At 33.9% G+C, this 14,046-nt stretch overlaps 2 protein-coding genes across 4 annotated transcripts in view; both read left to right on the forward strand.

The window, feature by feature from the left end:
• Nucleotides 1–10,003, forward strand: part of LOC101900257 (phosphorylase b kinase gamma catalytic chain, skeletal muscle/heart isoform) — a 44,273-nt gene extending 34,270 nt beyond the window's left edge. The window contains exons 7-9 of one of the 3 annotated variants that reach the window (XM_011292932.3): nucleotides 1,086–1,646; nucleotides 9,087–9,245; nucleotides 9,320–10,003. In XM_011292932.3, the coding sequence (XP_011291234.1) occupies nucleotides 1,086–1,646; nucleotides 9,087–9,245; nucleotides 9,320–9,454 (855 nt within the window). In that variant the 3' untranslated portion in view covers nucleotides 9,455–10,003. Of the gene's footprint in view, nucleotides 1–216; nucleotides 301–1,085; nucleotides 1,647–9,086; nucleotides 9,246–9,319 lie in introns of all 3 variants that reach the window. The other 2 variants (XM_005180412.4, XM_005180413.4) reach the window with 2 other exon arrangements.
• A 1,317-nt stretch (nucleotides 10,004–11,320) lies between these two features.
• LOC101900078 (uncharacterized) lies at nucleotides 11,321–12,364 on the forward strand. The gene is made up of 2 exons (XM_005180411.4): nucleotides 11,321–11,475; nucleotides 11,539–12,364. Exons 1-2 carry the CDS (start codon nucleotides 11,444–11,446, stop codon nucleotides 12,176–12,178), a joined length of 672 nt encoding a protein of 223 aa, XP_005180468.1. The 5' UTR covers nucleotides 11,321–11,443; the 3' UTR covers nucleotides 12,179–12,364.
• The last annotated feature ends 1,682 nt before the right edge of the window (nucleotides 12,365–14,046 follow it).

A 14,046-nucleotide genomic window follows, 5' to 3' on the forward strand; every position in this document is an offset into this window, starting at 1 on the left:
AATATTTCTTTTTGATATAACTCTTTACGTTCCTTTTTAATTTTTTTTACATTATTGTTAATTATTCTCTTTATTTTCTATAATTTTCCTCAATTGTCGATGATGTTCACCTCTTTTCCAAAAAAAAAAAAAAATAAATATCTTTAAAATTTTTCATGAAAAAAAATATTTTACAACAATATTAAACACAATCAAATCAACAATTATAATTTAAAGTTGTTCGAGCAAAATATCGACGGTCTCAAGCGCAGTCTCTCACTCAAATCTAGGAGAATGAGTCGCATCACTGAAATTGCAATGGTAACGATTTGTTCTTGGATTTATCAAAAATGTCAACACTGTCTGAATAACCTAATGAAACGAGTGATTGTGCTTTGATTTAATATTTAAGTTTCGTTTTGACTTAATTGTTTCGTTTTGTTAAAACTTTTTTTATCATTTGTCCTTGTTTGAATTTCCCCTACACTTTAAATTATCCCGTATTTTCTGTTGTTTTTGTGTTCTCATTCATATTTTTTTATGTTATGTTGTCCTTAATTATTATTTATAAAGAAAATCCTTTAAAACTGTGTATATTTAGGCATGTTTGTGCATGTTCTTATTCTCTGAGTAAAAAAGAGATATCTGTATAGAACAAAGGTGCATATATGGGAAACAAAATTTTGTATATATTTTTTTAAATTGAAACAAAATTTTAAAAATTGTCCCAGATTTATATTTAAGTTATCAATAGTTAGAAAAATATCACAACGTCATCATCATCATCGTCACTGAGGATAACTAAAGTAATGATACCGTTTGGGGGAATTTCAATTTACTGCCAAGTTTCCAAGACTGTTGTATTAGTATGCCGCATCGAATTCATCATCACCTGAATCATTTTGTAGTGCTTATTTGACTTTTCATCTTTCAAAAAAAAACTGTCATTTCTAAATCATCATTTTTTCTATCGAAATTGAAATTTACCTTTTGATTTAGTTTTTAGTTTTTACATTTAATTTGTCTCTTTTTTTTCTAAAACAAAACCATTTTCTTTTTCTTGAATCCAAACATTACCCAACAACTCGATTACCAAACATTTTTAGGTTTTATTACCCGAACCCTCGTTTGACGGTCAAAAAACTACTTATCATCTGCGAGAAAAAAGCATTCATACTATTCGACAATATTCCAAATTTTATCAAAATAATTCCACTAACCCCAACAATTATTCTGGACAAAGTACATATTCCATCAATGCCGCCAACAACCATGTTATTACGCCCATCGATACTGTTGCAACCTCAACAAGCAATGCCAACCAGGCTCCATACACAATACCCGCTGGAACGGGACCCCATCAACAGAACAATAATACTCAACGTGATAAACAACGTATTTTCCAACAACATCATAACAACAATACCACAGTGACATATGGCTCGCAAATGCAGCAAGGTAGCTTTGTCATGGATTATTCTCAAAGTTCTAATGCAGCTGCGGGCTATTTTGCAATGCCACATCCACCGCCTGTCCACCAACAACAGCAGCAGCAACAGCAACCACATCCACAGTTGCAACACCAACCAACGTTATATCATCAGTTTTCATCTCAGTTGTCTAATTGTCCTCCTCCTCCCACTACAGAATATTTCTATACACCCCAGGCAGGTTTTCTTTTATTTTTATTATTTAATTTTTTAGTTTTTAAGTTATTTACAAAAAAAAACGAATATTTGGCTGCACTACTTTTTTCGGTTTATTTAAAAACGAAAATAAAAAGTACTTTATATGCACCTTTACAAAAATATTTTAATATACATTGCTAAGTAATGTGTGTGTGTGTGTGTTTATTTACATGTGTAATATGTATGTATGTATGTGGTGTGTGTGATGTGTTATTTATTATTTTAAGTAGTTAAATATTTTACACAAACAAGTGGTGAATAATAGATCATTATCAGGGGAAAATAATATTATTAGGTTACTAAAGGCAGAGACTCAAATGAATTTTTTATATCCGTTTTTAATATTGTGTATTTCGTGTCCTCAAAACCGTGTTGTAGGAATAAAGGAATACATTAAAGGTAATTCAGAACGTGTTTTGGGGGGTAAAGTTACAGTCATTAAAATTTATCTTGTTATTTAATTTCATTCTGTCAATTTTAATAATTTTCCTTGAAGATTTGGAGGTTTTAAAAATGTAGTTGAAAGTTTCAACATAAATTTTTGAACACGGTTCTGTCTCAATGACATGTTAAACAGGCATAACTGTTAATTTTCCAGAGAACATATGTAATAGTGGCCTGAAACTAATTTCTATCTCAACTAATTTTTTTATGGTTCAGTTTCTTTCATGTTGTCCGAAGCCAACATTTACGTCTTTGATAAAATCATTGAAAGAAACTAATGATCCAAACTTGGCACCTTGTGATTATGGTTTCGATTTCATCAGCATCGTCTGAAAAAAAGATGGATGGGATGATATAATCTGGAGTTGTTTCCTTAAAAGGAAGTCGTCGTTATAACAGTCACTTTTTCTGGATGCTCTGTCCCATTTTTTTTTATTTGTAAAGCGGCTGAGAAGCTCAGTAAAACCGTTTAATAGAAGCTTTGAATTAATCGATTTGAACGTCCTTTTTTTTAAAACACTGTAACGTATGTTACATTAATGGACTCGGATTCCTTTGATCCATTTTGTTCATCCTGAAAGTTTTAATAATGGACATAAGAAAGTCAATTGATTTCCGTTTTTGAGAAATATAAGATCATGGAGACTTGTTAAAAAAAATACACTCATACCCAGTAGAAGTATGAGTTTTGTTTCCGCTTTGGACGAAAATGCATTCTTTGAGACGTGTACGACATCTATTCAATCGTTTCCAATTCTTTTTCATCCTCACTCTCACAGAGCCGAATGTCATGGTCCGTTTCTATTTTTTCCCCTCAGTTTTGTCAGTGAGAGTAAAGACCATGTTCAATTCGCAAGGGCATAGTTCTGCATTTTTCGCAGTCATTTCGTCTGACACATAGGTGAGTCCGGTAATCATGTCACTTGGTTCTGATTCTCTTAATAATTCATCTGTTGCTTTGTCTCCAATAATATTGCGGTGGCCTGGAACCTAATCTACCCATGATGAAAATGTTCATTTTCGAAAAGGCTCTGCTATTAGCAGTTGGTTTATACAAAAACTGGCCACTTGAAATTCCTCGTAGTTACATGAGAAGAGCTCCATCGAACTTGTTCACTAGAGCACGAGGTTATTATCCCAAATTTTAATAGGATCCAAGTCGAAGTTCTGCACACCACACATTGTGACACATCCAGTTTTCTGTTGACCATGCCACTCTTTTCTACTTCTCCCCACCGCTCTTCGGGTTCTTTCGATGCTATGAGTTATGATTCATTAAAACAGACTAGTTCCACATCTCTGCTGGCAATCTGATATAAAGAACTGTTAAGAATCTCGGTTGTCCCAATTATGATTGAGCAATAAGGATCACAGTCAGGCTGTCGTTTACTGGACCAAGTACCCGAAGCCGCAATTCAAACAGGTTTGCCTGTTGTATCATCCAAATCAGACACAGATTTTTTGTTTTGGTTTGAAATTTGATGTGGTTTTTAATATTTTTGTTATTTATATGTCGCCGGCTTTTGAAGAGACTTACGAAAAATTTAAGTAGTGAATACGCTACAAATATATATGACAAGAAAATAGTTCGGCCATTAAAGAGGCTCCCTTAAAATATAGTCGGTTTTTAAATTTTAGTATTGGGCTTTTCCTTTAAACCCATAATTAAAACCCATAACTTGGATGATTAGTTAATTCAACAGCACCACGTGTCATACTTTAATGTTTAAATCGTGACTCTACTTTCGTGCCCGCTAATTGTCAACCACGACAGTTTATATAAATTCTCAGCTAATCCATCGACTGGGATTTGCATCATCCGCAAGCAATGGCAACTCGAAAATCGGAAACTGTTACTTACGACTACTTTATTAGAATTATTGGACCGAGAATACGGTAATCTTATGATTTACACTGAGGAGGTAAAGATTTCATAAAAGATGTAGAAAGCTTGATCCATATGTGTTAACAGTGACAGAAACACACACAAATTCCACTCTATTAATTCTTAAATGGTCTGAAAATGTAGAGTCATGTCAGACGGCCTGCCCAAATCTTGACAGTGTAATTAATATTTTACTTGTTAATAATTCATACAATGCAATGCGAAAAGTCTTTCAGACCGGGAAATTTTTAATCAAAAGTGTTTGCATTTTCAGTAGGGATTAAGATTTTACTGTCTACAGCCTATAAGTGTGATGATAACAAAATAATTCTGTGTGTGTGTGTTTTTTTTTTTTCATTTAAAAAATGTTCTTCTCATGGATTTCAAATTCTACATCTGATCTATATCTACCTCTGAAAGTGCATATAACTCTCTTTAAATATTCCAATACATATTTGCATTTGGTTGCTGTTTATATCACCTATGTCACTGGACTTTTTTTTCGTGTGTGCACATCTTATTCAGCGTAGCATATCAATACGGTTGCTAAGTTCAAAATATTTTGGTTGAACTTTGGATACAACGTTAATTTAATAATATTGTTCTTCTTTATGTGAATGCATTATATGTTTGACAATATAATGATTATGACACATAAATGTATAGATGTGCATAAACCAAAGAAATGAAAAAAATATAATTGGAAATCTGGGAAATTCTCAAAGTCAAATGAAGACGTAGATAGGTATGTGATGGAAACTAAATATATTCGATTTGTTACAAAACAAAAAGTAAAGCCTCGCTACATTTCAATCACAATAAAAAGTCACAAAATAAAAAGTCACTTGCAAGGCCCGTAGAAAATCGGATAATAAGAGTATGTAACTATCAGTAAACTAAATCGATTTTTTTAACATTTTTTCTATAAATTTCAAATCCCATTAAGCTGAGCTTATATCAGTTGGGCTCACAACTCATGATCACAGATTTTAAACATATTTCAACATATTCTTAAGAATGTGTAATGCATCTTAATATACAGGATATAGATTTTATTTTCCCACGATATAAGCAAATATATTGCAGTGGACTAAAAACTGCAACAAAGTCAAACGCCATATTTTTTATATATTTTTTTTTTTTTTAAATTTTATTGAATGAAAGCAAAAAATGTGGGAAATAGCATCCATTATTAGAATAAGTTTAGATTCGTTCGAATTGATCACCTTTGGCACGAATTATGGCCTTCAAACGGCCGATGAAACCGCTGCCATGAATGTTTCTCTGCGGTATTTTAACCCATTCCCGGCGAAGCACTTGCTTGAGGTGATCGACACTTTGGTATTTTTTAGTTCCAACCTTGCTTTTCAAAATACTTCAGACACGTGTGCGCTGGAAATGAAGCAAAGAACCTCATTTTGTAACCATTCTTTGGGTGGCGCGTACTGAGTCCTGTTGGAATGCCCAAGGTCTGCGGCCAAAATGTTTGTGTACCCAATGGTTTAATACACCCTCCAGAATATGTTCACGATAATATTCGGCATTTATTCTGATGCCACGGTCGATTAATACGAGCGAAGAGCGGACATCGGCTGTTATGGCGGCCCACAACATCACCATGGCCAGCGCTTAAGTTCTGGTGGCCAACCGAAGGTGCACATTTTCAGCTGACCTCTTTGGCAAGTAACCATGATCATTTTGTTTGTTTACAAACTGCTGGACAACGAATGTTGTCGGAGAAAACCAAATTCGGCAGTTCGCCACTTTCGGCCAAGCGAAGCAACTTTTTAGCTCTTTTGTGTTAAGTAAGTTCTTGCACTTCTTGCAATTTTAATAGCTTTACCCCGAGCTCATTTTTCAATATATATTTGCCGAATGGAATATTGCGATATGTTCAGCTCAAGAGCCATTTTTCGGCCACTGCGACGCGGGTTTCGATCAAGTCGCTTCTTTACTTTTCGAACCATTTCTGCTGATGTTGCAGTTTTCTTCCGACCACTTCCTTGACGTCGGGCTACGCTACCAGTACGAGACACTGGAGACTGGAGTGTTCTAACGATAGCCACTTATGGTTTTCCAGCCAAATATAGAGAATTCACATTATCACGCTTGAATTCCATCACGAATATCTTTTTTTCTGGAAATTTCTAACCAAAATGCTTTTGTACGATTGTAAACAATATAATGAGCTGTCACTGGAATAACATTTAGTGGCTTAGAAATGACAGCAGTCAGAAGTTGGTTGCAGTTTTTTCATCTCACCCTGCAATCTAGCTAGTATAGACAAAGATTCGTCCTCCATTACGTTGGACCCTTAGGTTTCGACGCTTTCAGAGCATTTTTAAACATTTGAGTTGACATCGACACAAAGTCGTCTCCTTTGTATAGGTCTCCTATGTAGAGGGTTGCAACAGTAAGAAAAGTAAGAATGCGAATTAAGTTGGTATTAAATCAGTTTATATATAACAGATTCCAAATATTATTACATTGTTAGGAATGTAATAAAAAATATATAATTTTACCTATCTACAACTAGAAACGAAGTCCGTGTTGCATGAATTAATGAATCTATTTCCAATCCATCACATTTCTTATGATGAATGATTAGTTTTTTAAAGGTTTTTATTACAATATAATAATTTTAAATAATCTCTGGAAATTATAAAGCGTCTTTATAAGGTAAGAGCATGACTTTGAAACTAAGCAAATTGCTCTGAGACAAATGCCAAGTCATTTCAAATGCCTAATCTATCTTAAATTGGAATCAGCTCTGATTTGCTTCAAAAATATCAGGGCTTTACAAAAAAAATTGTTTCGAAAATCATTGTTTTCGAAAGTCATACATATAACATAGATCGAGCTGTAATCATGTAAACTTAACGAACTACAGCATTCTATATTGAATACTACAAAAAAAAACAAATTCAATTTGCTTTCCTTTAGTACAGCAGCACTCCACAAATGTAGTTTTATATTTTCCTTCAAAATTTATATTGTTTTTAAATTATATATATATACACATTCTTTTATTTCCAATTTTGTACATAGTTTATGTAAATATTATAATACTTATTATTTACTTGATTTATTTTCCACCACTGAAACCCTATATAGCACCACAAGACCACACCACCACACCTAATAACTGAAACTGTCTCTGTCTGTCTATAATTCTGTGCATTGTTACATTCCAATTTATTAAATATATAGAAACAATACATAAAATCTGCTATAAATACTAAACAAATATTGGAATAGTAGAAAATTGTGTAAAAAAGGAAGTTTAAGAAAAAATATGGATTAAAAAAAAAACAGACAAAAATATTATTTTTTTTTTAAATTGTTAGAATTATTTTTTGATGGTTATTGTAAAATTCAATATTGATTTACCATAATATTTAAGAAATAGGAGAGAAAAAACTTTACCGTTTTATGGAATGTTATGTTATCTGTTATGTCGTGGGTCATAATTTTCATATTTTTGAAAAAAAAAATCGCCCACACAGGGATTAAGCTGGATTATTAATAAAAAATTTAAAAGTTTGACAAACTTAGATTAGGTTAGGTTAAAGGATGCGCGGTTATAAAAACAACCACTCCACTCGGAGACCTATTGGTCCATTGTGTTCATCCTACTTTAAGAAGATAGGAGAATAGAATAGAGAGAAGAGAAGGAAACGAATAGCGGATAATGAAGAAGTGAGAACCTATATAAAGAGTAGAGAAGGTAGTTGGTTTGCATCCACGGTGTATTATGTGTCGTTCTTAGCCATTTTAGTCTTCTGGCTAACTGAAGAATGACTGCTGGACCGATGTCGGAGAGGAAAGACAAGTCTGGCAGAATTTTCTTACCCAGTTGCCTCTGTCTCACATCTATAAAAGTTGGGCAGAGTAAGTGCTCCACCGTCTCAGTTTCTTCCTCGTCCTGACAAAGCCTGCAGTGTTCAGTGTCGTAACCCCTATTTCGATGTCATGGCCTTTATGTTGCAGTGTCCTGTAATTAGGCCCACCACAAGCTTCAAGTACAGCTTCGTCATGGATATGAGTGACCTTGATCTCATTTTGGAGTTCACCGGCCAAATATTTTTGAAAACATTACATCCCCTTCCAGTTAGCCAGTTCTGTTGAAATTTCCCAAGATAATGCTTATTCGGTACTTGAATGAAGTGACATGACTGTGGCTTCACTGAGCTCTCAATCTCTAGATCTACTGACACAGATCCGCATCTGGCCATTTCATTGCCAGATATGTTGCAGTGGCCAAGGACTCAACAGAATTTGTCAAACCACTTAACCTTTTCCAGAGCATTCCTGCATTCCAGAATTGCCATAGATTTGATTGTAAATGAATTTAGAGCCTTCAGGGCCACTTGACTATCGACATATGTAGTTCATTGATGTTATTTGCCAGCAGCTATATTAGATTTCTGCCTGAAAAACGCTACAGTCGTTGCTTAGTTTGAAGGATGATATATAATCCAGGTGATATATAATCGCTAGCTATAGCCTGATTTCCTATGCTTTCCACATGCTTGAGAATGACGGTGTGTCCAAAGGGCTGACTCCGCCATTGTCCCAGTTCATTGAGTCGCAGAGCACTCAAGATTAGTCCCATTCTTTTAATGTTATCGAGCCTAACGATTCGTTTTAATAATCGCCGTAAGGAATTGTAGCTTCAGATTCTAGATTTGTAATAAAGCTGATATCGAGAAAACATCGAAAACATCCCCAGTTTTTAATCATTGAGTTCATACGGGAATAGCGTGCTTTCTTGGTTCTGGTCCTCCCTCTTCCTCTTAACTTAAAATCCAAGATCGTTTCTAGAAATTTTATTTAAAGCTCTAATATTCAGAAACCAACTAATTACTGTGTCCATAACGCAAGCCTGATTTTTCGTTTATCCAGTATTTAAATTTCAACATGTTTAAAAAAGGTTTGAACTCAACCCATTTAAAATAAAATTGAATCCATATTTTTTCTTAAACTCTTTTTAAGCTTTGAGTGTTTATTTGTTTTCACTACTCATCCGAAACAAATTGCAAAGACATCTTTACTAAATTTAAATTTACATTGTTTTCTCTTGCCAACAGCTTCGTAAGCAGAGTCGTTTTAATGCCCGTAAGAAATTCCAATTTGCCATATTGGTGATCAGAGCAGTTATACGCATTCGAAGATTGCGATACACTGCTGAACCGCTGCACGTTGAAGAGGCTATACGTGATCCTTATAGAGTTAAGGTTTTGCGTAAGGTAAGTAAATTCTTGAAGTATTTATTTAAAGCACTTTCTAATTAAAATCTATTCTTCTTCTTCCCATTACTCAGGTTATTGATGGCTGTGCCTTCCGAGTATATGGTCATTGGGTCAAGAAGGGCGAAGGTCAAAATCGCGCCGCCCTCTTTGAAAACACCCCACGCACTGAACTACATGCCCTGTATATCAACAATTTGAGTCGATAGTTTATGACTAGCGCCCTCCTTGTTTTGTCACTTGTCACCCCCCAAAATAATTGTTTGCTTTCTCCTATTACTTGTTTTGTTTCTATGAAAAAATACCTGACTTTATTTCTTTGATTTGAAGTCGATTCTCCAGTTGGCTTCCCATCAAAATTCAAAAAATACATATTTTTATATAGAAATTGCATACACCTTAATTATTGAACAAAAATTATCCTAATGTTGTTAAGTTATTTTTTACATTTTAAGTTATTTCAATTATCCCATTATTTAGTTGTATTTCAATTGTATTTTACTTCAATTATTTTTAGTTGCCTAGTTTAGTTTAGTACAGTTGCTTTTTTGTTTTATTTGTTTTGTTTTCTTCTCCCAGAAACATATCAAAAGTTGAATCTTTTGAATAGAAATTGAGTCCTTTATACAAAAAAGAAATTGTACTTTTAAGTTTATTATTTTTTTTAGAATTGTTTGTTAATGATAACACACATTAATTGTAATTTAAGAAGAAATAAAAACGAAAAAAAATAATTGAAATGATTATTGAAATGCCTAGATCCTATTGCATATTTCTCTATTTATTCATAAATAAAGATTTTTTTGTTTATATCACATATAAGAAAATATGGCTTTTTGTATTAAGGATTAAAGTTGTAGGAAAAACTATATCTGTGTGGAATAAGATTTTCAAGCTTTAGGCAAAAATTATTGCTTAAAAATTTCTAAGATTTCTCGGCCATAAATCGATAAATCCATTGAGGTAATGGCTAAGTCAAATGTCTGTGTTAAAATAAAAGAAATAAAAAAAATATAAAATTAATTAAAAAAATTTTGATGAAACATCTAAAACACAATATTTGACTGCGAAACTTAAAAAAAATAAATTGGTGAATAATTTAGCTATACCAAAACGCAGACTTGCACAGATAATTTTCTGTCATAGGCTGTAGTATTTATTACGAACTTCAAACACCAAATTTGAAACAATTCCGATATATAATGTCGCTAAAATCATCAAAATACCGAATATCGGGAGATACCATTATATGGGGGCTATACGAAGAACCGGATCTGCACTAACAATTTTCTGTCATAGACTGTAGTATCCATTACGAACTTCAAATACTAAATTTGAAACAATTCCGGTGAATAATGTCGCTAAAATCATAAAAATACCGGATATTGGGAGGTACCGTTATATTTGGGCTTTGGGCCACTTTGAATACCAAAAGTTCTGCAGACATAATATACATTTGAGTACAATTTTATCAACCTACTTCATTTGTTCAAAAGCTAGAGTGGTTTCCACAGACGTACATTGCTAAATCCTCCGTACTATGATGGAGGGTATAGAAATCTTAAAATTACAACGTATCTTTATAAGCAGAGCATTTCTATGAAACCAAATAAATTTATCTAAATAATTCAAATATTTCAAATTCCTATTTTATCTTCAATTGGAATCTGCTCTAATTTAATTTTAAATATGAATTTACAAAAAAAAAAAAATCCCAAATCTTTATTTTTGTTAATTTATCACTTTTTGAGAAACAATGTAACAGTTGTTATAGGCGTTTAAATTACAAATGAAAAAGTAGACACAACTAAATTTGACATGCTAAGCCAAACAAATAAAAAAATAAAATCGATTGTTAGCTATGCCGTACCTTGATTTATTGTACAATGGACTGTACAGCCATATTGATAGTGATTGGGGCCTTTAAAAAGAATCCAGCTATCATTTCAAAATGAATAGCATTAATAATGATTTCATAGCCCTGTCTTAGTTTTCGATCTATAGATCCCTTAAACAAACAGATGTTACGCGCATTGTTACCTTTTCCACTTTCTATACATTCTTCGTCTTATTTCTTCCTTCATTCGCGACTATCTTTAAATTGTCGTCGGCCAAGACATCTGCCTTACCTTCGCTCGTTTCACATAGTTGCTTAGAGATAAATAAAAAATTTAAATATAAATATACAAACAATTAAAATGAGTATTAACTGGATTAAAATAACAGATAGGTAAGCAATTCTATCATTTAATCTTTGTTAAAGTACTCATCTCAACGGATTTTATCATTATAGGGCCCGAGAAGGCATTAAAATTATCAACTCCTTGCCGTACAACACCTTCAGCACCGTTCTTCAATATGTTCATCGGCAAATGTTGACCACAGTAGCTGGCGGAGATTCCAAAGGGGAAAATGCCTCCTCTACTGCGGAAAATGAAAATGCCCTGGAGGAATTGGAACGATTGGTTGGGGTGCCACGTCCAGATTTCTTGCTATTGATTAAAACCTTTTCTTATATATTGCGACGCACCAGCACTTACATTATAAAACCTTCCCTATTACAAGCTGAATTAAGGGATAAGCTACAGCTGCAGGATGAAGCAAAAATCGATGCCATAGTTCGCCTATGGGTGCGTCAAACAACTCCGATTATGAATAATTTAGCTAGAGATTGTTATGAATCGAATGAAATTGCTGATGTGGCTTGGAAATTGAATGTCGAAATCTCATCACATTGTCAGCAACGGGAGAAGACAGCATTGGCAGTGCTCCAATTGAAGACGGGTGCGGGGGAGGATATTAATCTGGAAATGAATCACGATGAACTCTTGCAATTGTATCAACAATTTGAATGCATACAAAATGAACTGGATGCCATGAATGCTCAACCCAAAACCACGAAAGCTACCGTGGCCAAACCGGCACAAGTTTAGATGTGAAAATAAACTAGACGGATGGTCACATCAGTATTTTATTATTAGGATATATAGAATAGTTATATGTGTAGGTATAGGTATTTAGTGGTTTGCTATTACAATTTGTTACATGTTTGAATTTTTTAGCGAAATAAAAAAAAACGCTACATGTTTAGCTTTGCATAAATTATTAATTAAAAATAAGGTTTAAATATAAATTATGGCTTTTTCACAGATTGAGATCCCCTGGGATCCCAAGATTCCGAATTATGGGCCTCTAGAGTTCCATTAGCGTCTGGATGTCCATTGTTAGAATAACCGGCTTAACTCTAGTTTAGTAAAAACTCTCGGATTTTTTTGAAATTTTCATCAAAACTATTAATTTGCAACCTGATTCTGGGAACTCAAAAGTCGAAATATGCCGAACCATGGACGGCGCTTGAGTACTGCTGGTCAACCGAAGGTGCACATTTTCAGCTGACCTTTTTGGCAAGTTAACACGATCATTTTTATACCCTCCACCATACTATGGAGGGTATATTAACTTTGTCATTCCGTTTGTAACTCCTCGAAATACTCACGTTAGACACAACAAAGTATATATATATGTATATATTCTTGATCAGCGTAAAATTCTAAGACGATTTAGCGATGTCCGTCTGTCTGTCTGTTGTAATCACGCTATCTTTCGAATGAATTGTCTATGCAGGTCCAGGTATTCGTATAGGCCCCATATATCAGTACCTCCCTATAGATGCTACAGCCTGTGACAGTAAATTGTCTATGCTGGTCCAGGTCTTCGCACAGCTCCGATATAACGGTACCTCCCTATATACGATATTTTGATGATTTAAGCTACATTATTCACCGTTTATTTCAAATTTCGAATTTGAATATGGTAATGGTTTATGACAAACAATGCCCATGAAGGTCCACTTCGTATAGACCCGAATATAACGGCTATATTCGGTATTTTTAAAATTTTAAGAATTTTATTTTTTGAACATTTACAAATTCGTTCAAAATGGTGGAGGGTTTTTAAAGTTCGGAACTTACTGCTTTTTAACTTGTTTTGCTTACAAACTGCTGGACAACGAATGTTATCTCATCCGAGAAAACCAAATTCGGCAGTTCACCAATTTCTTTCTATTGCGGTGTAAGTTCTTGCACTTTTTGGAATTTCAATATTTGCCGAATGGAATATTGCGATATGTTCAGCTCACAAGCCATTTTTCGGCCACTGCAAGGCGGGTTTCGATCATGTCGCTTCTTTACTTTTCGAACCATTTCTGCTGATGTTTCTGTTTTCTTCTGTCCACTTCCTTGACGTCGGGCTACGCAACGAGTAGCACGGTAACGAGCGATGGTACGGGACACAAAAGATTTATTCATATTTAAATGCTGGAGTTCTCTAACGATAGCCACTTGTGGTTTCCCAGCCAAAGGTCCGTGTCTTAAACCCGAACTTTTTGGGTCAAACATTAGAGAATCCGGGTCCGTCCAAAAAAAATCCGAGAGTTTTTACTAAACTAAAGTTATATCGAATAACCATTTTGAGCTCTATGCCTTGATTACAACTAAATTAAAAGTATAATTTTTTGAAAACTTTAAAAATTTTACAAATTTAAAAAACTGTTGTGTTGCACACCCGGTTTTGGGCATACACAGAGGAGAATCAGCCGAAGGCCGGCTACTTAAAAACATCAAATTTTAAAAAAAACTTTTGGTCACTTAGCCGGTAGAGATGTGTTTAATCACTTCTGACTAACATAGTTTCTTGAATGCGAGCCCAGCGATGTACGTTTCTTCTAGTCATTGATTTTAATCATTTTTTTGTTTTTATTGTTCAAAACAATAAATACAAAAACAAAATTTGCTGAAATCGG

The sequence above is a fragment of the Musca domestica genome, unplaced genomic scaffold (assembly GCF_030504385.1).
Source record: "Musca domestica strain aabys unplaced genomic scaffold, Musca_domestica.polishedcontigs.V.1.1 13, whole genome shotgun sequence".
Lineage (NCBI taxonomy): Eukaryota > Metazoa > Arthropoda > Insecta > Diptera > Muscidae > Musca > Musca domestica.

Coding starts and splice junctions, on each gene's coding strand:
- LOC101900078 (XM_005180411.4), top strand. CDS start 11,444: ATGAGTATTAACTGGATTAAAATAACAGATAG. Junction 11,476..11,538: donor TGGATTAAAATAACAGATAG/GTAAGCAATTCT, acceptor TTATCATTATAG/GGCCCGAGAAGGCATTAAAA.